A 23,327-nucleotide genomic window follows, 5' to 3' on the forward strand; every position below is an offset into this window, starting at 1 on the left:
AAGTACTTGAGGTACACTATCCTAGGCTGCCTAGACACCCTTATTCTCTAGCTGGTCCCTTTCTCCTTTCTGCATGATGAACAGGATTAAAAACCATCTTACAGTCAGAAAGACAGCTCAGTGAGGAACAGTGCTTTGCCACCACACTTGAGGCCTGAGTTTGATTCCCAGATCCACGCCACACGAATAGCCTGAATCATGAACTCAGGGGGGCCAGAAACCATGTGAGTCAGCCACTGGTGACCAGAAGCTGTGGGCTAATGACAGTAGCCCATTCTGGTCAGATCGACTAGGCCAGATATGACTAGGAGTCTAGAGAAATATGCTTAGAATAGAGGTCTGCTCACCTCCCTGTACTCTCCCAGACTCTAGGGCCTGAAAAACAGGGGACTAGGCATAGGCTCTGTAGACTGGGTGAGCACTGTGGTATGTGTAGCCTGCACATTGCACAGAAATGTCTTCTATTCCTTGGCTGGATCCTACCGAGCTCAGCTAACCAACAAGTCAGTTGAACATTTGAACATTCCCAGTTATCAGTTGTCCACTTGAACATTCTCATTCTTCAAGTAGGTAAAAGGAGAATAGCCTCCTCCTTTCAATAAGTTCCCTTTCATGGGTTCCTCTTTACATAGTGTGGGGAAGTCTACATTCCAAGACTAGAGGTTTCTAAATGTGCCCTGTGACCATAAACTGGACCTATCTAAATCCTTGTGACTGCCATGGTCTTAATTTCCAGAGGAAATTATGTGATATTGTACCAAAGCTGTCCCCAATTCACCCAGGTGTATAGACACATATGTGTGCTCACAGCAGCATATATGTGCACATACATGTGGGAGCCATAGAGGACAACCTCAGCTGTCACAGCTTAGGCATCCACCATTCCCTTTGTTTAAGACATGGCCTCTCACTAGCCTAGCACTTGCCAAGTAGGCTAGGCTGACTGACCATCAAGCCCTGGGAATCTGCCTGTCTTTGCTTCCCCAGCTCTGGGGTTACAGATGCACTCCCATGTACAGCTTTGCTTGAACGTGAATTCTAGGCACCAAACTGAACTTCCCATGCTTGCAAAGCAAGTGCTTTATTTACTGAGATATCTCCCTGATTCTGATCTCCATTTTTAATATATCCTCTACATACAAAATTCAGATGTTCAAAATTACAGAGATGAGGGCTTTAAGCTGTGCAAACTTGCTGTTAAGATGTTATAATGTAGAACATGTGTGTGCACACACATGTGCATATGTGCACATACACACAATGATTTTTGATACTTCACGTGCATTTCCTGTTTATGTTGGTGAACTGAGGCTGCTCTGGGTGCACAGAGACCTTCTTTGTTAAAGGCATATAATGCCGAGGGTTAAATGCAGATCAGAGAGGAGCCCATACTGTGCCTCTTGAGAAGGATGGTCACAATGACTTTCCTTTACACCTCCTGTCCTGACCCCTGCCCAGTGGCCTGGTGTTCCCCTGCACAAGACCTCTTTCAGGCAAGTCTTCTGACCCCCAGCAACCCACACTGGCTCCAATGTGCCCATCCCTGGGCCACTCACCGTGATCACCTTGTTTTCTAGATCTGCCCCTCCTGCCAAGCTGAATCCAAGACCAGCACCTTCTTCCTTGTGTAAGATGGTGACATGAATGCTGTCTAATTGCTGTGGATGAAAATACATACATTCACAAACACAGTACTGCAGCAACGTGAACAGTTTAACACATGCTTTAACACCACACTGGTTTGTTTTATTAAACACCAGCTGGGCCAGTACTACCACCTCCTCAGACTTCAGTTTCATCGCGCAGGAATTACAGGAAGCTTACGAGGGTAAACAAATGTATGTAAAACAGCAAGCCCGCTCTCTTCTGCTCCTACTCACCCACTCACACCCACTTCCCATAGACTGGACTGCACATTGCAAAGTCAGCTAGAGAGCCCTGCAGGCTGGAAGATGCCACTTTCCCATGGCATTCTGAGACAAGGGCCGGTGCTAGGCTTTGGGTCAACCTCTCAGAGGTCAGCGCTGTTTCACAGGTGCTGGCTGCTCCTTCTTCCATGGCATAGCAGCAGTAAAGGGCCCAGTTGGCATCTCGCTCTGTCACACATGCAGTACAAATGTGAAACAGGCACAAACAGAAACTCCCAGTCAGGATCCAGGACAACTTTCTCACACTCTCCAAAGGCAGAGGCTCCCATTCTACTCTCAAGCTGAATCCTGGAGCCCCAGTGCCCACAACAGCGATGGAGGTCACATACGTGGGCAAGGTGGACAGGCATGAGTGAAAGGCACAAAGAGGGCAGGCCAAACACATCTGCATACTAGGATTGGCTACCTCAGAGGAAGGCAATCCTGCCACTACTGGCTCATTCCCTTTAAACAAAACACTCAGAAATAGCAGGACTTAGGACAACCAAACACTTTAAAAGATCCAGTAAATTTTATTTTCAGGCCCATAGCTCTTGGGCCACTAGTTTGTATATGGCACTAGGAAATAAAAACATGGCAAAGCAGTTCATTGGCTGTGAGCTACCAGAGTCCCTGACTTGCAGGTCTTCTTCCATCTCTTAATGTGGAGATCCCAGGTCAGAGGAGGGACCAGAGGGTGAAGGTCCCATCAACCCACACTGACCCACTTATATCAGGTTATTTGGAGTTGGGGTGTGTGTGTGTCTGTGTGTGTCTGTGTGTGTCTGTGTGTGTCTGTGTGTGTTTATTTCTCCTGTGAGTGGTTGCCATACTAGAAACAAAGTCTTCTTACTGACCCTTTAGATAGGCAGCTCTGAACTTGAAGTTTTCCTTCCAGCATATTATTTTTATTGACTCAGGCTCTGGGGATCAATGGCTCATGCAGGCTACAAGTGATTAGTGAGACCCTGGGTTGAGAAACCACAGCCCCAAGGTACCATGGGTTCATCAGACTTTACTACCACACCTTTGACCTTGGAAGGGCAGCTGTAATTCTTCCAGTAAAAATGGACTCCTTGCTTCCCAGTTTTCATTATCCCAGTTCAGGTACAGGGTACAGAGCCTAAGAGGTTTCCAGAGAGTGAGATTCACAAGGCCACCTCCTGACTGCTGGCTCCAGCTCTGGTTGGGCCATTTCCTCGATACACACCATTGGCTGAGCTCAGCGACTACATGGGAAGTGGACCTTTCGGGATGATGTGGCTGAGGCACACAGACCCTCCTGAGCTCACCTTGAGGTGGGCAGAGGAAATAACCAAAGCGTCTATGCTGTTCACCACTGGCAGTGCTACACCATGTGGGTTCTCTCTCTGGACACTCATGCCAGGTTAGCAGCCCATGGGATGTTGGCATAGCACTTGGCATGACCTTAGAGTCAGAGCACCCTGGCTCTGTGACCATGGATCTTCCTTCTCAGCCATAAAATGGCAAAGGATGCCAGGACAAGGGGCCTGGCCATGTCCCTCCAAAACACAGACACAGACACACACAGACACAGACAGACAGACAGACAGACACACACACACACACACAAACACTTCCCATCCCAGCTAAAATCAGGTGTTAACACTTGCTATGTCAAGTGACATGGTGTCCCTCTACCACTGACAGGACAAAACCTGTCCTGATGCCAGCCAACACCATAACAAACCTTAAGCTACAAACCGTAAACTTCTTTAGCTACTTCCCCTCTGGGTCAGCTAAGATGACAAACAACAGCCCTTGTCCCTACAGATGTGCATGCAGGAAACCTACCTTCAATGTTGCTTCATCTAGAACTCTCACTTCCTCAATGAGTTTTTCCAGTTCTTCTGCACTCAGCAAGGAGATAACCGACTGGCCGGCCTGAGAAGAACAGTGGTTCCTGTCCTCGGTTTCCCCGGGCTCTGTGAGACCTTCTGAATATTCTCTCAGCTCTGAAAGGCTTTCACAAGCAGAGATAACACGGTGTGAAAAACAAGATTCTTTGGGGGTATTTTGTTTTTCTGGTTTGCTTGGTTTGGTTTGGTTTGGTTTGGTTTGGTTTGGTTTGGCTTTTGGTTTTTTTTTTTTCAAGACAGGGTTTCTCTGTTGCAAGATTTTTTATCAACTCTATCCTGCCAGGGGCTCTGTTAGCTACATGCTATTTGGGAACTCTGTTATGACATATCCACTCTCAGCAGCACAAACAATAAATAAATCACAGCTGATTCAAGAGGGAAAACCCAGACCCAGCCCTGCAGCAGAAGACCTTGGACCCCCTACTAGCCCTCACAAAAATGAAGCTGGTCTCACCTACCTCCTGACTTTACCTAAAGAGGGAGGCAGCTGTACAAGCCAGGACTCTGCTCCTAGAGTTAGAGGCTGAGCTGAAACAAGACTAAATGTCCTACTCACTGCCCAGGTCCTAGGCCCATGTGAAGATCAAGACAGATTCTTACTGGGGAGCATTCCCTGGCCTCACCCAGAGCTCCTTAAGATGAAGGTGGACTTTTCATTCGCCTCCTGTATCTTTGTGAGCAGATTACCAAGAGCCTGAACATATCCCCCACTTCTCATCCCAGCCAAGGTCGGCTATTATGTAAACTACTTCTTAACATGGAAGACAGAACTCCAGTGCACATGTGTACATACACACATGCACACAGATCTGCATGCACACACACACATGAGATGAAATGATCTTTTTAACCAGTGCGTCTGAGAAATGTTTAAATGCTATATAAAATAGAAAAATGGGGGCAGTGGAGATCAAGCAGGGCACAGACACTCACTTGAGAGAGAACCCTGTGTCAGAGGCCATGGCTTCACCAAAACCCTCTGCAGCTGAGCTGTTGTTGCAAGGTGACTTTGGAGACACCCTCTCCTTGGGGATGCAGGTGATCTGGCCACAAGAGACTGAAGATGGAAGGCACAGCAGGGATTTCATGACAGCAGATGATAGCTGGCTGCTGATGGAGTAAAGCTTACTGGCCTTTTCATCCAACAGCTTTGTCTCGCAGGACTGGGTCCTGGTCAGGGGGAAGCTCCGTGCCCGCTGACTTGGCATCTTGAGACCTGGTCCTTGAGTATCCTCGGATTGTGTAGTCAACAGTCTCAAGAGAGGGTCTGGAGACAAAGCTTTTGTGCTGGGTCGCTGACCTGGGGGAGGAGACTCAGGCAAACCTGGGTCCCTGACCTCTGAGGAGTTAGGGAAGGTTGTGGACATAGACTCTACCTCTGTCTGTCTGTGCTTAGCTGTTACTGTAGCCCCTTGACCCAGGAGACCAGAAAATCGTCCTCCATCTTGCTTTCCTGGAAATTTGGTGGTCTCCCCAGAGCTGGGCTGCAGGCTCAGTCTCTGGACTCCTCTGTCTGGCAATTGTGAGGAGCCAAAGTTTTCAAAGGAGCTGATTCTCTGCCTGATGGAGGAAGAGGCCTGAGGCTGTGGCCCTGGTGGGTCCCTAGAAACTGGTGTAGGCTGAATGGCTGAGGCTACTTCCGGGGGTCTTCTGGGGTCTGGGGCACGATTCCTCAGACCTTTCAAGCTCTGCCGAAACCAAGCTGGCTTTGGGGCTACTGGAGGCCCCTTCTTCACAGTGCTGCCATCTGCTGACTTGTAAACTCTGGGAGCACCATTGGCAGCGTCCATTTTTGACAGGCCCCCCTCTGGACAGCCCTGTGTCCCATCCTCTTCACCAAGGCTGGTGTTGGGCTGTAGTGGTGTATGGCTATGGTTCTCACTCATGATGGGGCTAAATAAGTTTTTGATGCAGTCGGAAATTCTAACCCAAGGGTCTTCAGCAGTGATATCAAAGCTATAGTCCATCCGTGCCTGCCTCTTCAGCAGCGGGTGTTTTCCTGGGGATGCTGGAGTCTCTGGTGGGCAGAAACAAAGCCAAACCTGAGCATTATACTCTGTTGGGATTTTTTCTCCTAAATTCAAGTTACAGTGCTGAAGAGCTCAGGAGCAGAAATAGTGAACAGAGTGGGTGCTGGCTCCAAGGGATGACACCTAACTGGGGTACCAACAAGCAAAACTGGAGAAACAGAGGAGAGTGACATGGGCCATCTAAACATCTAGAACTAGATGTGTTCCTGGGAAATATCTGCTCTTATCATTTGATAAGAGAGGACTCTAGCAGTCAAGATGGATGAGGGGCCACAGTTGTCGGAGTCAGGCAAGAGCACATGTCTTCTGACTGTTCATTCTAATGTCCTCCCCACTGTCTAAAGTAAGTCACACAGATAACGTACCAAAAAAAAAAAAAAAAAAAAAAAAGCAAAGTGAAAGCAATTCTTTTGCCTTTTAAACTCACTCCACGAGTCTCAAGTTGGTCACCATATTTGATTTGGACTATCTATGCAATTCAAAAGCAAGAAGAATGGGCATGCCTACTGGGTAAGGTGTGTACAGTTTACTGGGGCCCCCTCGTTTCATAGGCACAGCTCATAGCTATGGACTTGCCTGTTTTTGAAGTCACAAGGTCTTGTGAGTATGATACTCTGTCCATACTCAGGTAATTGACCAGCCTGCTTGAAAAATAAGTCTTTCTCAATCAAAAAAAGTTGATGAAACTGTTCCAGGGAGAACAACAAAGGCTGTAGCATTGACTTTGAACTTTGGCTACACATAGGACTAGAGGAGCCCTTTCTCAGTTGTGAGTTGATATATCTGAGCTGTATCCTGGGCAACAGGGATTTGGTAAGGCCCACAAGGAGTTTCATCATCCACTTATGACCATGATGTTCTCAGGCTGGCATATCTAAGGGGCAGCGTGGCAGAAGCTCTCTCAGAATAAGATAACAGTAAACTGACATCTACCTGCATGCGTGGGGGAGACTCAGCACCCAACTCCCTTCCTGAGGAGCAGGAGAGGTTGGCACATGAGCCCTAACAGACAAGAGGGAAGTCACTGGGCTGTTCTCTGTGTTCACCATGCCTCATCCTTCTCTACATACAACTAGGCTGCTTGGACTTCATGTTTCAGAGACGGTTTTCATATGAGAATGCACCCTTGTTTGATGAATACTGCTTCCTCCTATGTCCTGTCACAGTGCCTAGCCTCAAGGGAAGTAGAACTTTGCTGCTACCAAAGAGTACCCTTGCATGATCATGGAGGTCTGAGTAGGTACTACTGACTATGGGACTTCAGCAAGGAAATCTGGTCCTCTCAGCCTGTCTCTACATTTACAAAGTGTTCAGCTATAAGGGGCTTATGTGGTAAGAATGGAAGAGTCCAAAGCTCCACAGGCAAGTCCTCTGCAAACTAGGGTGTGTCCTCAATCAGATGACTAAGAGAAGGGAGGGTGGTCAGGTGGAGTCTCCCTTGGTGGGGCACCTCTCTGGGTGAGAAGTCTAGATCATTCATTCATAGTGCCCTTAACTCTCCAGAGGCCTTACCATGCATGGGGAATATGGTTAGTAGCCTCCCTATTTACTCTTTTGCGACACTGGGAGCTCCTTAGGTCAGGAACGGGTCTGTGGCACTCCTTCCTCCTTCATCCCTGGCAGCAAGCACAGCCTCACCTACCTAACATTCACCATGTGCTAGCAGCAGTAAATCACATATTAGGATTCTATGTGGTCTTAAATATTTGCTCACTAGTGAATGAGCTGACAAAGGCAAAGCTGATTGCCCAGAATCACAATTAACGATGGGTGAACCCGGGATCCTCTGTTCTTTCTAGTAAGCTGCTAAATAACCAAGATACCATGTTGTATTTACTGAAGTACCACTTGGAACTACCCTTGCTATCCACCTCCTCGCCATGGTGACCACTGCTCCGGCTTTTCCCATGCTGCACTCTCAGATTTGAGCATAGTGCATGAAGTGTGTTGTCTTACTGACACCCATTTAAAGCAGTTGCTCAAGGTAGCTGGACTATTGAAACTTTTGGGCATCTGTCCATGTAGACCCTCAGGAATTGCTTGCATTCCCACCACCAGCACCACCACCACCACCCCAGAATCACTGCTTCAACCAGGAAGCACATCTATCACTCTAATGAACACTTCCACTATCCTCTTGCCCCTGCACCCAGGACACCTCACTGTCCACCAACCCCAGTCACAGGCTGTGTCCACTGTGTCCATGCAAAACACTGACCTCAGACCAAACTCTAGCACCTACTTGATCCATAGAACTTTCTCCAGAAAGATTTTCTTTCTGGAAGATCCTTACGGAGGCTCACCTGGGCTGGCACTCCTCCTTGACTCTCCTTCTGTGGAGGATGAAGTCTGCGTGCTGGCTGCAGGTCCTGGGCAGCAGGCAGCGGTGCAGGGGGCTCTCCCTGCAGTGTCTTCCTGTAGCAACAGTGGCAGCAGCTCTCTGGTTTCCTGTGGTGTAAACAGGAAGCCAGACTGTGTCAAAACGGTAGTCTACAGCTGTGAGAAGGCAAGGCACTCTTTGATTAGGACTTGAAAGTGAGTATTGAGACACCTTTAGCGGGAAATTCCCAGCAGTCATGAGAAAGGGGTCTCTTCCCTCCTGGGATGTTGCTGTACAGCTAGTCCCTCTTAGATGTTCCAGGTTTCCCTTGGCTTCCAATGACCTGTTGTGCACCATGCATCATAGACACGGAAAGTTACCGGCTGTCTGTGATGGGCACAAGAGCTGGGGATAACAAATGTGCCAGCACAACTTTGCTTAAAATGGCATGTGGGGAAACTATCTGACCCCAGGAGGTACACACAGGGGCCAAGGGAACTGTCTTCTAATGTTGCCTAAGTTAAGACCTAAGCCCACTCAGAAGAAAAGCACATCCATTGCGTACCTCACTGGTTTTAAGTTCTTTAAATAGCATTCTTCATTTGTTTAGTTATTGTATTTACAGCACAAACCTAAGTATCAGAGGACAATGTGTAGGAATCACTCCTTTCCCTCCACCACATGAGGACTGACCTCAGATCATCAAGCTTAGCAACAGCTCTATTACCCACTGAGCCTTCCTGCCAGCCCCAATTTTGATTTTGTTTGAGGCAAGGTCTTAGGTATCCGAAATTAGCTTCAAGCTATCTGTGTAGTTAAGAATATCCCAGGGGCATGGATTCAAGCCATGTGCCACCATATTGTTTTATATAGTGTTGGAAGTCAAATCCAGGCTTCTGTTCTACTAGAAAAAAACCATTCTACCAACTGAGCTCCACTCTGAGATTCTCAAGCTTAGTGCCAAGTCAGCACCCAACTTCGGGCTTCCCTCTGCAGCACCTAGGGTGACACCATACACTTATTGAAGTTTCTTTCTCTATGAGGAGGGCTGCTGTCTCGAAATTCTCCTTAAAACAGCCCTATGAGGAGCTGGATCAGATACCAAGTATCCACCTACTATTTAGGTAGAGTTACCACAAAGCCAGAGTGAGCTTCAGGACCAAGAGGTCCAGAGTCAGCAGAGGGCAAATTGAACCTCAGTAGCACAGAAGACTTGCTAGAGAAATGCTTGGCATCTGGTTCTAGAGCAAAGCTGAGACTTCCCTAGGCAACCATGCATGACAGCAAGCATAGTGTCCTCTAGAAGAAAAGGCAAAGCCAGGGCCCCATTCAGGTGATGCTTCTGATGTATTCATGTGTGGAAGAGAAATATTTTACTGTGCTGGGGTGGCTCTCAAGTCCTGCGCATTCGGGAGTCACCTCTGTGAGGTGACTGCCATCCATATCTACAGATTGTTGGATGATTTTACAGAGAAGCATATCCAATGCCATCAAACCATCTTAGAAAAGACCTTAGTGTATGTCTGTGGTGGTTTGATTGAGAATGGCCTCCAAGGCTCATATATTTGAATTCTTGTTCCCCAGTTGGTGCAGTTGTTTAGGAAGGATTAGGAGGTGTGGCCTTGTTAGAGGAAGTATATCACTGGAGGTGGGCTTTGAGGTTTAAAAAGCCCACACCATTCCAATCCACCCTCCTCTACTGCATTGTTGTCTCAACATGTAAGCTCTCAGCTACTGTTCCAGCACCAGGCCTGCCTACTGACATTCTCCTCGCCATTATGGTCATGGACTCTGACCCTTTGTAATTGTAAGCCTAATAAGCTCTTTGTTCTCTATAAGCTGCCTTGATTGTGGTGTCTCTTTACAATAATAGAAAAGTAACTAAAGCAATATCTGTGTGTCTGTCTCACTTTTCTTTTTTTAAATGAACTTTGCTTTGTTTTGTTTTTTATTTTAAAAAACTTACAAAGAAATAAAAAAAAAATCACACTCTAGAATTAACCAGACTCAAAGGCTATACAACTTATATACAATTCGAATTGGGCTTTGAAATGAAAGCCGTGAAGCTTCATATTAAATTTTACATTTCCAGGGTCAGATATAATGTATGTACTTATTTGCCACTCAAAGCAGAAAAATCCACGATCACATGATCACTACAACTTTCCATCCCCTTTCCAACTTGTTCTCACCACCTGCATCCAATCCTTCCTTGTCCCTTATACTCAGCTTTCCTCTTTCTGTCTTTGTGTGATATATCAACACATTTGTTTACATGTGTATATATAGTATTGGCTAAATCCAACATGCTCTCATATAAACATGTGCTTTACTTCTGAGACTCTATGGCTTGGGTTAATAGTATACATTCTATGTCATCTGTTTTCCTGAAAAAACTTTTTTTCTGATTTTTTTTATTTAACTTTTCTTTAGAGCAGAGAAATATTCCATTTTGTGGCTATCCCTTTCTTCTCTTCTCTTCTCTTCTCTTCTCTTCTCTTCTCTTCTCTTCTCCTCTCCTCTCCTCTTCTCTTCTCTTCCTTTTTCTCTCCTTTTTCTTCCTCATGTGTACTTGTATGTATGTGTCCTTGTTCCTGTGAGTATATGGGTGTAGAGGCCAAAGGGACTTCAGGTGTTGTTCCTCAGAAACTACATACCTGTGTTTTGAGATGGTCACTCGCTGGTTCAGAGTGCCCCAAATAGGCAAAGCTGGCTGGCTACCAGCCCCAGGGATTTGCCTGCCTCTGCCTTTCCATGTTGGTCTTGTGATGTTGTTTTTGATGTGGGTTCTTGGACTGGGCCAGGACCTTATGGTTCTCTGGAGCTCCTTTATTGATTAGTTGTCTTCTCAGAACCCACATTTTACCTTTTAATCAACACCTCTTACGTTGCATTATCTTTGGAAAAGGTCTTTTAAATTAATCCCAAACTTAATTTGATTTCTACACAAAATTTATTCAGGCAAATGTTCCCTGGCTCAGCACTTGGTGAATGAGGGGAGAGGGAGGAGGTAAGGCAAGAGGATGAGAGATGGGGACTAATCAGAGAATACAAAATCATTTTCTTAAATGTGAGTGGTATTTTAAGACAGTGTGGGTGCCCACAGAGCTCCCACAGAGGCCGGATTGGGCATCAGATCCACAGGAACTGGAGTTACCGGTGATTACTAGCCTCCGTGTAAGTGCGGGAATGGAGCTTGGATCTTTTAGAAGAGCAGCCAGTGATCCTGAGTCATCTCTCCAGGTTCATGGGAAGTATCTTGAAGGTCATTTGGGTACAGGAAATTGGGTTACCTTCAGTTACATTAAATGTAACCTGTCGTACATATCTGCTTGAGAAGGGTCTTAGGACCCTAGAGAGAAAAGACTACAGACAGAAACAAGAGAAGAAGGTAGGAAAAAAGAAGGGAAGAGGGAGAAAAGGGAGAGAGAAGAAGGGTTGAAAATGGAATCACAGGCAATAAGATCCATTGAGAAAGGTCTGGGAGTGGCCAAGGCTGTTAAGAATGGTGTAGAAGGTCAACTGCTTCCTGTTTTCTGTCAGACTAGAAGCCTGTCTTTGTGATCTCTCTGCCAGCACAACAATGCTCTGTTGGTTGAGTGAATAAGTTACAGAAGGGTCTACTGGCCATGTGGGATGATGCAGAGAGGACAAAAGAGCAGCCACAGAACGGCCTTTGTGTTAGTGTGGACCATATTGCTGGTGTGAACAGGGAAGGAAGCCAAAGGCAGGGCAGATTGCTCAAGATGTGGGATGCTGAACAGAGAAATCAGAGAGAGAGATAGAGAGAGAGAGAGAGAGAGAGAGAGAGAGAGAGAGAGAGAGAGAGAGAGAGAGAGAGAGTGCACATGCTCGCACATACATGTGTTTATATTTGTCTGTGTGCTGTCTTAAATACCTTGGCTCCTTGCCTGGCCTTCCCTACAGAACACCTGCTTCCTCCCCTGGCTGTCTTACTTGGCAATGCTCCTTGCCCGACATGTGGCCCCACCCAATCAGGAAGCCAAAGAGATTCATCAAGGCACCTGTTCTCCTTTCCTGGGTCTGCAGGAGGAAAGCAAAATGTCTACCCTTTCAACATTTCCTTCTGGTTTGCCTTCTAGATTCTGCCTCAGATCCAAATGAAGTGTTTGCTGAAGGGGGAGTCAGGGAAACACATTCACAGGATACCCCGCCCTCTCTGGTTGCTAGTCAGCCCGGCACGTTCAGCTGCCTGAAAGTCTGTACTTCCTGTTTGGTAACACAGCTCCTCCTTCACTGTGTCTTCACCAAGGAACTCAAGAATTTCCTTCCCCATCCACCTCACTGAAGCTTGTCAATGGGCAGTTTGACAAATCTCCTGCTTTCTTCTAGGGGATTTCCAGAGGCCTTACTTCACCCCTAGCAGCCTTCACTGCACGCCTCAGCAACACAAACTTAAGTAAGTTCTTCTTCTGTGAAACTGGGAATCTCACCCTCAGACCCGGGGAAGGATGAACTAAAACAACGTGCGTGAACATATCTAGCATAATGCCTATGGTGGTTTGAGTAGGGACAGCCCTCATAGAGTTGTGTGTTTAAGTGCTTGGCCAATAGGCACTGGCACTAGTAGGGAGTGTGGCTTTGTTAGAGTAGTTGTGGCTTTGTTGGAGGAAGTATGTCACTGTGGAGGCGGGCTTTGAGGTCTTATATGCTCAAGCTATGCCCAGTGTGGCAGTCTCCTTCTGCCTGTAGATCAAGATGTAAAACAAAGCCCCTCCAGAACCATGTCTGCCTACCTGATGTCATGTTTTCCACAATGACAGTAATAGATTAAACCTCTGAAATTGTAAGTCCAATTAAACGTCCTTTATAAGAGTTGCCATGGTCTTGGTGGCTCTTCACAGTAATAGAAACCCTAAAACAGTGTCCTTTGTTGAAAGGGCTCAAGTTTCAGCAGCTGCCTTCCTGTCTACCTACCATCCTTTGGGTGTAAAGCTAGAGGAAGAAGCTCCAAGAGAAGTTATGGTGCTGGAGTCTTCAATATACGGAAGGGAAGATCTAAGTCTCACAACAGCCTGTAGAGGGAGCCACTCAAAAAGCCCAAAGTAGCAGCTAAGGACACCTAGACTTAGAGAGGATGGTTTCCGAGTCTCCCCACCTCCAGAAGGCAAAGTTAATTTCTCGCGAACATCTTGTACTCCCACAAGCAATCATTCTCCCTCTGCTTTAGCTATTGGGGTGACTACTTGTGGTTAGCAGAGCATCTCAGATTCCTGGACTCAGCCTCCCCACCACAAAGTAACCCTGCTGCTGATACACCAGCGCGTGAGCCATGTGACCCGCGAGTGTTACTGCCAACAGTTGGCAGGCCCGGAACTTCCGGTTTGGTTCTGCGAAGCTTCATATGTCTCTGCACAGTGAGCTTAAAGAGAGTGCTTCTCTATGCCAGAGTACAGGAAGCCTGCAGACATTTCTAATGCTCAAGGGCAGCAGCTTTGCATGTTGCAGGGGACACACGTCCCACTGAGCACACCCTCCTACCTGGCTGCAGGTGGGCAAGGTGTGCCCAGAAGGGTCTGTGACCTTCTCTTTCTCCTCCAGTTTCTTCTGAGGCTCGCTGTCATTTTTAAAGTATTTTCTGGGTGGAGGCTTGGGTTTGGAGGATGTCGGCTTTCTCACCAAAATCTCAAAAGATTTCTTCAGTCTCAGTGGTGGGTGGCTCTCTCTTTCCAAGCTCTCAGGAAGGGGTGGGCTCTCCTGCTGAGGCCTGGATGGGACCCCTGGGCACGGCTCTTGCTCCTCCCCTGGGGACAGGCTGGGACTGTGTGTGCTGCCTTCCCTCTCAGAAGGCTGTGGCTCCGCACCTGCACTGCAGGGACTTCCCCCTGGTGACCCAGACATGTAGCTGCTGTCACTGCTGGATCGGACCATGATCTTCTGGGCCCTTCGATGTGGGGGCGCTGAGTGCTTCTCACGTTCTTTCTCCAAGGTAGGCCGCCCATGCCAGCTGCTCTCCAGCCTTTTGACACCTGCATGGTAAGCACAAGGAAACATTCAAACTGAGCCTCAAAAGACCAGGTGGACCACAGGCAGCACCCTGTGCATCCAACTGCTCTAGTAGAAGACTCGTAGCCTGGGTAGCCTTGGGTTCAGACTCCGATGAGTTTTCTAACGTTGAGTTAAGAGCATCATTCAACCTTTCTGAGCCTGCATGTGACAGCCACAGGGACACACCACTCATACCACACAGCATTACTATTCATGCAAGAGCTCAGTGCCCCAATTGTGGGAAGACTGGTGAGCTACCATGCCAATGTGGGAGGGATTTTAGTTTCAGGGTCTGGTGGAGGTGAGGGCAGTTTATACAGATCTACCCATTCCTGCCAACTCATTCTGACTTGAGTAGATCATGCTAGCTGCAGAGCCCCAGCACTGTCTGATCTCAGTTCCACCAAACTCTACTCCTCTATTAAACTCCCTCTATAGGAGCAGATCCCAAGGAAATCTAAATTATATCTTATGTGCTACGCGCTATCTGGGATGAGCCTAACACTCCACTTCTGCTTGTGTGAAAGGAGCTGCAGTTCTACCTGCTAAGCTCTCTTTGAAGTTCAAGAGCAAAGAAAGAAAACATTTGGAGGTGCTTTGAACCTTACACCTGAAGGGGTACCATCTTCCAACAAAAGAGGGGCAGATGCAGCCCGCCTGCCTCCCTTCCTTTCTTACTCCACACCCATGGTTTCCTGAACAGTGGCATTGGCACATCTCTAAGATGCTTTCTAGTTCTTCCTAGTGACAAATGGTCACAGGTACCCCTTTCTTGAAGCTGCAACTCAAGGCAATGGGAGCCACAGAGACCTAGTGACTTATGGATTCATTCAGTAGAACCAGGAGAGCTAAAGGGACCCTTATGAGAAAACATCAAAGTGAGTGAGACTCCAGTCCAAACACACTTTAAAGGAAAAGCTTTTGCTCTATCTTGGTCACAGAATAACACATCTTTATTTGAGAGACCTAAATCACTGAAGGAAGGCATAAAAGCTAACATCCCCCTGCATCTGATCATCTTCTCCTCTTCCACTATTAAGAACAGCGAGTGACAGTGTTGGGGATGGGAGGGATTCCCTGTCACTCCCCTGTGCTTCTGTGCATATGGGATGTGTAGAGCCCTGAGTAGGACATAGCGGAAATAAAATGGGGTCCTGCCATCTCCTCTGAATATTTTCCCACATATTTCAGCTTCCTTGACAATATCAGGTTGTCCTTGCATATGGATGTTCCAAGGTGACCTGGCTAATGCCCAAAGGCTAAGCACAGGAACCACCTAGCAAGCCAGGTCCCTGACCAGTTTTTCCATGGACTGGTAACATGACTGGCAAGGCATCTTCCAGGGCCTTGCTTATTTTGATAATATGTACATAAAAATTAGATGTGAGGATGTAGTGAAATAATACATTACATTAAGATTAATTAGTAATTACCAGTGCTTATTATTACAGAGTAGGGACTGCAAATTTGAAGCCTACTGGGGCACTATCTAGGCAAGGCCTACAGCTACCTCTGGCAGACAATGAAAGGGATGGAACTGACTGCGGAGCATCTGCCACTTTTAAATTTGCCCACGCAGGAAAAAAAAATGTGAGCCAAATTTCCCTGGCAGGCTCCTGCCTTTCAACTATCATCTAGTATCAAGCACACTTACCAAGACTGCTCTCATAGTGCTGAGGTAGAGGGCGGGTTAATGGCCAAACCCCAAGCTTTCTCAGGAGATAAAGTTTCTCAAATCAACCTTCACCACTTCCCTTACCTTCCAAGCTCCACTGGTGCCTGTCCTTCCCAAACTTGACGCCTTCCACAGCCTGAGCCACAGCTTCCTTGAGTTGCTGTTCAGAAACCTGGAAAACATCCACGACCACCTCAAGCAAGAAGCAAAGGCAGGCGCAGCAGATTCCAAAGTCTGAACCTGCTGTTGTCCATGCATGGCTTCACTTTCCACTCTGCAAGAGCTGACCAATCAGCTTCTGGAAGTGCCCTGAGCAACACCCTGTCCCCAGGGTCTTCCTGGTGTAGATCAGTGTCCATCAATAAAGGTGTCACCAGTGATCACCTTGGTTCTTCCTCCAACCTTCTTCTTACCACTGCAAAACTCCCACGGTGGCGAACAATTATTTATAACTGTAGTATCGAGGAATATGACACCCCCTTTTGTCTTCCTTATGTACTGCATGAACACAGTGCGCTGACAGAAGCAGGCGAACACCCATACACATATAGTAAAATAACAGTCAAGTGTGAGTCTAGGAATCAAGCAGAGTTATACCCCGATCCCAGTTTCTTCGTAGACTAGACACAGACTCTAAGACACACAGCTTAACCTTCTAAATCTCAATTTCTTGTTCTGTAAACTATAACAACAAAATCTTCACAGTGTAGAAAGAGTGTATTTTACAAAATAAATTAAGGGTAATGTGAGAAACAAAAGATAAAAACAATAAATAAACCTCCTAGGCAGAAGGGGCAGGTCAGAAGTTAAGAGCACACACCGCTCTTGTAAATGACAAGACTTCGGTACCCAGCAGCCATGCAGGGTGGCTCACAACTGCCTGCATTGACTCCAGGACTCCTGACCTCTGGGGCACCTGCACTCCCATGCACAGACCCATGCACAGATATATATGCACACACATCATTTTCAACAGTAAAATAAATAATAAAGAAGTAGCTAACACCAAAATTTCGAAGTATGTATTCAAGGACATAGTCAACAGACTGAAAAGACAACTCTCAGACGAGGAAAAAAATACCTATAAATCGTATATCTAGTGAAAATATAAAAATCCAGACAATAAAGGACAATAACAAAAACCAAAATTTATTTGGAAAAAAATAAGTGAAAGACTTGGGTGAACATTTCTCCAGAGAAGATATGCAGATAGTCAAGAAATGTGAAAAGATGTTCAATAGCACTTACCCTGAACAAAAATCTCAATCACAGAGAAAAATCAACTCACACCCATCAGGGTAGCTACTCACACAGACAGACAAACCGAAACAGAAAAGAATGAATCTTGGGGCTGGAGAAAGGCCTCTGTGGCTCAGAAAGATTGCTGCTCTTTCGGAAGACCAGAGGTTGGTTCCAAAACTCACACTGAACAGGTCCAGGGCATTCAGCGGCGTCTTCTGGCCTCTCCAGGGACTGCATTCACACACACACACACACACACACACACACACACACACACACACACACACACACACACACCACATAAAAATAAAATAAGTCTTGGCAAGAGCATGTTGATAAGGATGTACAGTGGTTCAGTGTCTATGGAAGACAGTAGACAGTCCTTAAATAATTAGAATAGAAATAGCAGAGGAGCCACATCTGGGCATATACACAAAAGACAAACAAATGAACAAACAAATACCAAGTGGCTCGTGCCACTTGGAAGCATGAGACACTAAAAACATGAGATTGTTTCAAGTTTGAGGTCAGTTTGAGCTATGTGGTGCCAGGGCAGTGTGAACTACAGTGTGTGAGGCATGGGTCTCAAACCAAGAACTGAAAAGGTATCTCAAAGCCGTGTGCATACCTCATGTTCTTTTTTCCACCATCACAATAGTCCAGCGTAGAAACAAGTAACTCTCCATTGAAAGCTAAGTGCTTAAAGAACCCTCAGCATATGCATACATGGGAGTATTGGCCAGCCTTAGAAAAGAGGGCGAATGGCACAGGTTGTGGCATGGATAAACCATGAGAGTGAAAGGCTAAATGTCTTAAGGCTGTAACAACAGAACAAATGAGTTATGGCTGTGCTTACAGGAGGTGTGAAGGCATAACAGAATAACAAACAAGTGATTACTAAGGCCCTGTGGAAGGAATCCTTTAATGGGTAGAGTTCAGATTCTCAAGACAAAAAACGTGGTGGTGGTGGTTGCACAACTGTGTTGGTAGCCTTCGAACCACTGAACTATACTGCTGACTGAGAGGCTGCGCTCAAGACAACTATTGAGTAGCTTCCTTCTCCTTTCAAGCCTTGGTTTCATTGTCTGTGACTTGGAGTGAGGAACAACACAATAGCCTCAGAGCTTGGCAACCCAGACTCATCAGCAGTGTGAACACACTTATAGTACAATTCCAGTCAACATCAGCTCTCACACTTGCCTGCTCCACAAAACCTGTCATCCACTTACAAGCTATGGCTCTGACTTTGAACTTTGTGCTCTCATTTACTGGGATTCACATCTAGGAAACAGTGAATAGCCAGTGGAAATGGCTCTCACCAGGGAGCCCAGGGTGGTCTCACCTACCTGTCAGCGTGGCACCAAGTCTCAAGCTTAGGTCTAGCCTGGAACTCACAAAAGCATCAACCCTCGGGGTAGCTCCCTATGTAGTGTCTCTATCCTGATATCCCAGAAACATGTTACCCCCCCCCCAACTCCTAGGTCATTCTGTCCTTTTCCAATCCCTAAGTCACATTCTGTCTCTTAGCCCAAAGCTAAGTAGTGAGGAGCCCCTGCTGAATCTTCACAAGTATGGCTTCTCATTCCTTCTTCTCTAGACTTTTCCTATGCCTTCTGTGTAGCACAGGGCCTCACCATCTATTTCTTTTTTTCTTTAGGTATTTATTTCATTTACATTTTCAATGTTATCCCAAAAGTCCCCCACACGCCCCCCCCCCCACCCACTCCCACTTCTTGGCCCTGGCGTTCCCCTGTACTGAGGCAGATAAAGTTTGCACGACCAATGGGCCTCTCTTTCCACTGATGGCCGACTAGGCCATCTTCTGCTACATATGCAGCTAGAGACACGAACTCTGGGGGGTACTGGGTAGTTCATATTGTTGTTCCTCCTATAGGGTTGCAGATCCCTTTAGCTCCTTGGTTACTTTCTCTAGCTCCCATTGTATTTCTCTCTTCTATACTCCACATATTCTACCCTGTTCAAAGGTCGGAACAATAAAATATGAACCTGTTGCATCTCGGGCTAATGGCCTATAGCTCCCCACTGTATCCAGAAAAGAACAGACTCAGCAGCAGTGTGAGCACACTTATAGTACAATTCCACCCAACATTCCTTTTTACAAAGCTATGGCTCATTGCTTCTGACTCTGACGTTGAACTTTGTGCTCCCATTTACTGGGATGATTTTCTAGAGAAACCTAACCTCTAGTGACCTCTGCTTTACTGATCCTGCCCCTTCTCTGTGGTCTCTTTACTGGGGCCATGAGCTTATTCTGGGATCCCCACTATAAATTTGCTCAATCCTAAATCCTCATGGCTGAGCTCTAGATATTTTCACTGTGAGTGCCCACCAGGTGCACACACAAATAGATCGCTTGCACTTGATACATGGGACTCTGGGTTTCTGTCTCTCTGTCCCGAAACGTGTAACTCAGCTATAAGATTTTCCTACGTGGATATCAATTGTTTCTGCTGACTAGGAGTTTGTCAGTGGGTCTCTGCTATAGAGAGTTGTTCCCACACAAAGTCTGAAAGGGTTTGGATGAGTACAGATCAAACCCCAGCCAGCAACATCTCTTTTTCCATTCCGTTCTTCCTCTGACGTTCATACTGATCGAGTGAGCCTAGGCAGAGAAAAGCCTGATGGCACATTACCTGTGGGTCCGGATGTCGGCTTACGATGATGGGAACTGGGCCAGGGTCACAGTGGCTCAGGATTGTGTAGACTTCATTGAGAGTCAGGCAGTGCACTGGAGAATCATTGATTTCCACAATCTCATCACCACACCTGCAAAAGCACCCACAGGAGCCTAAAACACACTAACAACTATGACAGAAAGAGGGTCACCTTTCAGGAACCCACTCCTTGTGTGTCAATGCAGCAATGCACTCCTGTCACTGTGGACCATCTGGGCCAGTGATTCATGCACAGAGCAGTCAACACAAACTCTGTTCACCTGTCACTCTCCCTTCCTTCTTCCCTTGACCTGCTCAACATTGAAGTCATGCTTTACCCTCTCTAGCTGACCAGCCATAACATAATTCACCACATCCTGGCCCTTGATGTCCCCAGAAGTAGAGTGTCTTGGAGGAGGAAGGACTGGGCAGCATGTGCTAAAGGTAAAGAAATCACTGAGGAAGGATGCAGCAGAGGTCCTTGCAAAGAGAAGCAAGAACATCCGCCAAGGAAACTTATTTTAGTTCCAAGATGGGTGTTGCTTGTACTAGCAACTGCTGTGCTGTGGATTAGAATGGTACCTTCCAAAGGCCTTTGCACCAAAGGCTTAATCCTCCATTGGGTGCTATTGAGAGGTGGTGAAACTGAGGAGCTAGGGCCCAACGTAAGCCCTCTGGTTACTGGAGGGGGGGTGCCTTTGCAGGGACCACTGTGGCTCTGCTCTCTCCTCTTTGTCAGCATTCTAGACAGAGGTGAACACTTTGTTCTGGCTCCTCTCCCTGCCCTAATGTGTTTCCTCATCACAGACCCACATGCCGTCGGACTGGTCAGACACATATGGATTTTCCAGAACTGTGAGCCAGAATAAACCTCGCTTCTTATAAGTCGATTGCCTCAGATAATCGCTACAGTGACAGAATGCTGGTTAACACAACCACTGAAACAGAAAACAAAGATACAAAGGACAGGATTGTATCGTGTTGTTGATATAAACTGTCCCGTCTCGTCTTATGGCAACTTTGTACAAGCTAAAATCATCTGCAAGGAGGGAATCTCAACTGAGAAAATGCCTCCAGAATATCAAGTTATAGGCAAACCTAAAGAGCATTTTCTTAGTTAGTTATTGATGGGGGAAGACCCAGCTCATTGTGGTGGTGCCACTCCTGGGTTCTATAGGAAATCAGGCTGAGCAGGCCTCTATGCAGCACTCCTCCACCGCCTTTGCATCAGCTCCTGCCTCCAGTTTCCTGCCTTGCTTGAGTTCCTGGTCTGACTTCCTTCAATGATGAACAGTGATATGGAAGCATAAGTAAAATAAACCCTCTCTTCAAGGTACTTCTCGTCATGGTGTTTCATCATAGCAATAGTAACCCTAAGACATGGCCCAATTCCTTCCACCCTTGCAGATGGAGAAACTGGGGCATCAATGGTGAAATGACTTTTCTATTGCAACCTATACTGGGGAGGGACACTTTTCTGTAAAGAGCCAAGAGTAAATGTTTGTTTTCCAAGACATGATGTCTGTGTCACAAATGTTCAACTCTGTCACTGTAGGTGACAGCTGCAACCTTGGACAGCAAACAAGAACAGTGCATGGCTGTGTTCAAACAAAACGTTAGTGTAAACGAAGGTAGCAGGTAGTCGTTTTCAAGTGATCAGCTGGGTCAGAATGAGAACTTGAGTCTCCTGACTCTGCACCCCCTGCTTCCTTCTGTGTTTCTGCAGAGCTGACCCCCTTATCTTGCCAAGATGATTCACATTCTCTGGATGTGGATTTTTAATTAATTTTTTGAATTTTGAATAATTGAAGACTCCAGCCATGTAACACAGAAGAGTCCCTACCCCATGGTGGGCCTCTGATGGGGGCAAAAGAGATAAAATAAACACCCCAACTCTGAGTTGGGTCCACCAATTCTGCAACAAGATGCCCTGACTCTAGAGCTAGGTCACCTAGCCCTGCTCCTGGGCCCCTATCTCTGCAGGAATGTCCCCAGCACAGTAGCAGTGCTTCTCCTGCAGATGGCAGCACAGATCTATTCCTAGCTCCGCATCTCTATCCTGACTCTCACACTAGGAAAAAAAAAAACTGAAAATCAGGACAAAACCTTCCTGCTTAGCAAAAGTGTGTCCTAGCAACAGATGCATTTATACCACTGGCAGATGTTAGAATAGCTGCAAAAGTATTGTAACAGGTTAAACTAAGATAAATGATTTCTACCTAATCAGATCACTTACTGATTGCAGGAGTTCTTTGTAGAGGTGTGACTGCAGTATCTAAAATCATTTTGCTTCTCTCAGCAAGGACATGCATGGACATGGCTGGTTGGCTTAAAACACCTCTGTCTGCATGTAGAGCTCACAGGTAAACCTGAGAGATGCCCATCTGTGACACCATGGATTCTGTGTGTTGAATCTGAGTTAAAATATGCTTCCTTTCTATTTGCCCTTGCAGCCCGGCATTCTCAGAAGCCGTGTTTCTTTAACTGTTACATGCACACAGACTTCTTAGGAATCAGTAACACTGGGCATAGCAGCTCTGGTGTAGGGCTGCGAAGACCGCAATCCTGCTGTTGAGGTTTGATCTGTTGCTGTGCATTGCAATGCTAAATACTGGCCCCTGAGATCTGTTTGCCCCCAATGAGTGGATCATCAGGGATGAAGAGATCCCTATGTATACCAAGTGATGCTATGTCATCTTGACCCCAAAATTATCCCTGATTGGTCAATAAAGATGCCTATGGCTTGAGCAGGAGAAAGGTAGGCAGAGTTTGGGTTCCCAGGCTTTGGGTCTGAGGCAGAGACCACAAGGTAAAGAGAAGAAGAAGGAAGAGAGTATCATGTGGTGGGTGGATTGTGAGAACATGGCCAGCCAGTTGAAAGAGCAACCCAGGTAGAACAGGCCAAATGATATCTCAGGGTTATTGACAGGGAAATAGATCAAGTAGCTTAGAGCCCAGCTCTAGTACTTTTAAGGCTTATTATAAATATAAAGCTTTTGTGTCTTTCGTTTGGGAACAAAACAATCTAAGGTGGGATTTAAAAACACCCAAATTGTATTTACCACACCAGGTGACTGACATGGCAGCTGTTGATGTGTAACAGAATCAAGACTGAATATTTCACCATTTCTGCTGAGGTCAACTCAAGATACTCCATGCTGTAAGACAAGGGTCTATTCAGAAATGAGGACTCACCTCAGCCGTCCATCAAGATGTGCCACGGATCCTGGTGACAGTGTGTGAACGAAGATGCCTGAGATGCACTGGAAGTAGGGGATGCTGCACAGGCCGATCCCCAGGCCAACACCTGCCTCTGGAATGCAAAATGGAGGAAGAGTGGAAGATGTGAGCCTTTCTGGGGTGGGGACTAGCCTATTAGGTGTCTCTGACCCCTGACATCCTGGGCTTGTCAAGTGTCTTGGACACAACATTCATTCCAGCCCTGTGTGTGGCGTGTCACTGTGCACAGGGGCCACTTGGGGACCAAATGATGCCCAAAGCAGACAATGAGAAGGGGGTGTAGTAAGGTCAAATGGAGAAACACTAGGAAATGAGAGAGGGAAGACACCAGGCAAGAGCTAGAGGAAGT

At 46.6% G+C, this 23,327-nt stretch overlaps 1 protein-coding gene across 9 annotated transcripts in view; it reads right to left on the bottom strand.

Moving 5' to 3' along the window:
* The window catches only part of Il16 (interleukin 16), a 103,210-nt gene that overhangs the window by 4,340 nt on the left and 75,543 nt on the right, over positions 1–23,327 (bottom strand). For 6 of the 9 annotated variants that reach the window (NM_010551.4, NM_001360087.1, XM_006507385.3 and 3 more), the window contains 8 exons: positions 22,934–23,051; positions 19,718–19,850; positions 15,906–15,993; positions 13,640–14,127; positions 8,121–8,265; positions 4,721–5,804; positions 3,723–3,891; positions 1,557–1,658 (listed from right to left, as the gene is read on the bottom strand). In NM_010551.4, coding sequence (NP_034681.2) covers positions 1,557–1,658; positions 3,723–3,891; positions 4,721–5,804; positions 8,121–8,265; positions 13,640–14,127; positions 15,906–15,993; positions 19,718–19,850; positions 22,934–23,051 — 2,327 coding nt within the window. Of the gene's footprint in view, positions 1–1,556; positions 1,659–3,722; positions 3,892–4,720; positions 5,805–8,120; positions 8,338–13,639; positions 14,128–15,905; positions 15,994–19,717; positions 19,851–22,933; positions 23,052–23,327 lie in introns of those variants that run through there. The other 3 variants (XR_001785481.2, NM_001360088.1, NM_001360089.1) reach the window with 2 other exon arrangements.

This window comes from Mus musculus, chromosome 7 (genome assembly GCF_000001635.26).
Source record: "Mus musculus strain C57BL/6J chromosome 7, GRCm38.p6 C57BL/6J".
In the NCBI taxonomy this organism is placed as follows: Eukaryota; Metazoa; Chordata; class Mammalia; order Rodentia; family Muridae; genus Mus; species Mus musculus.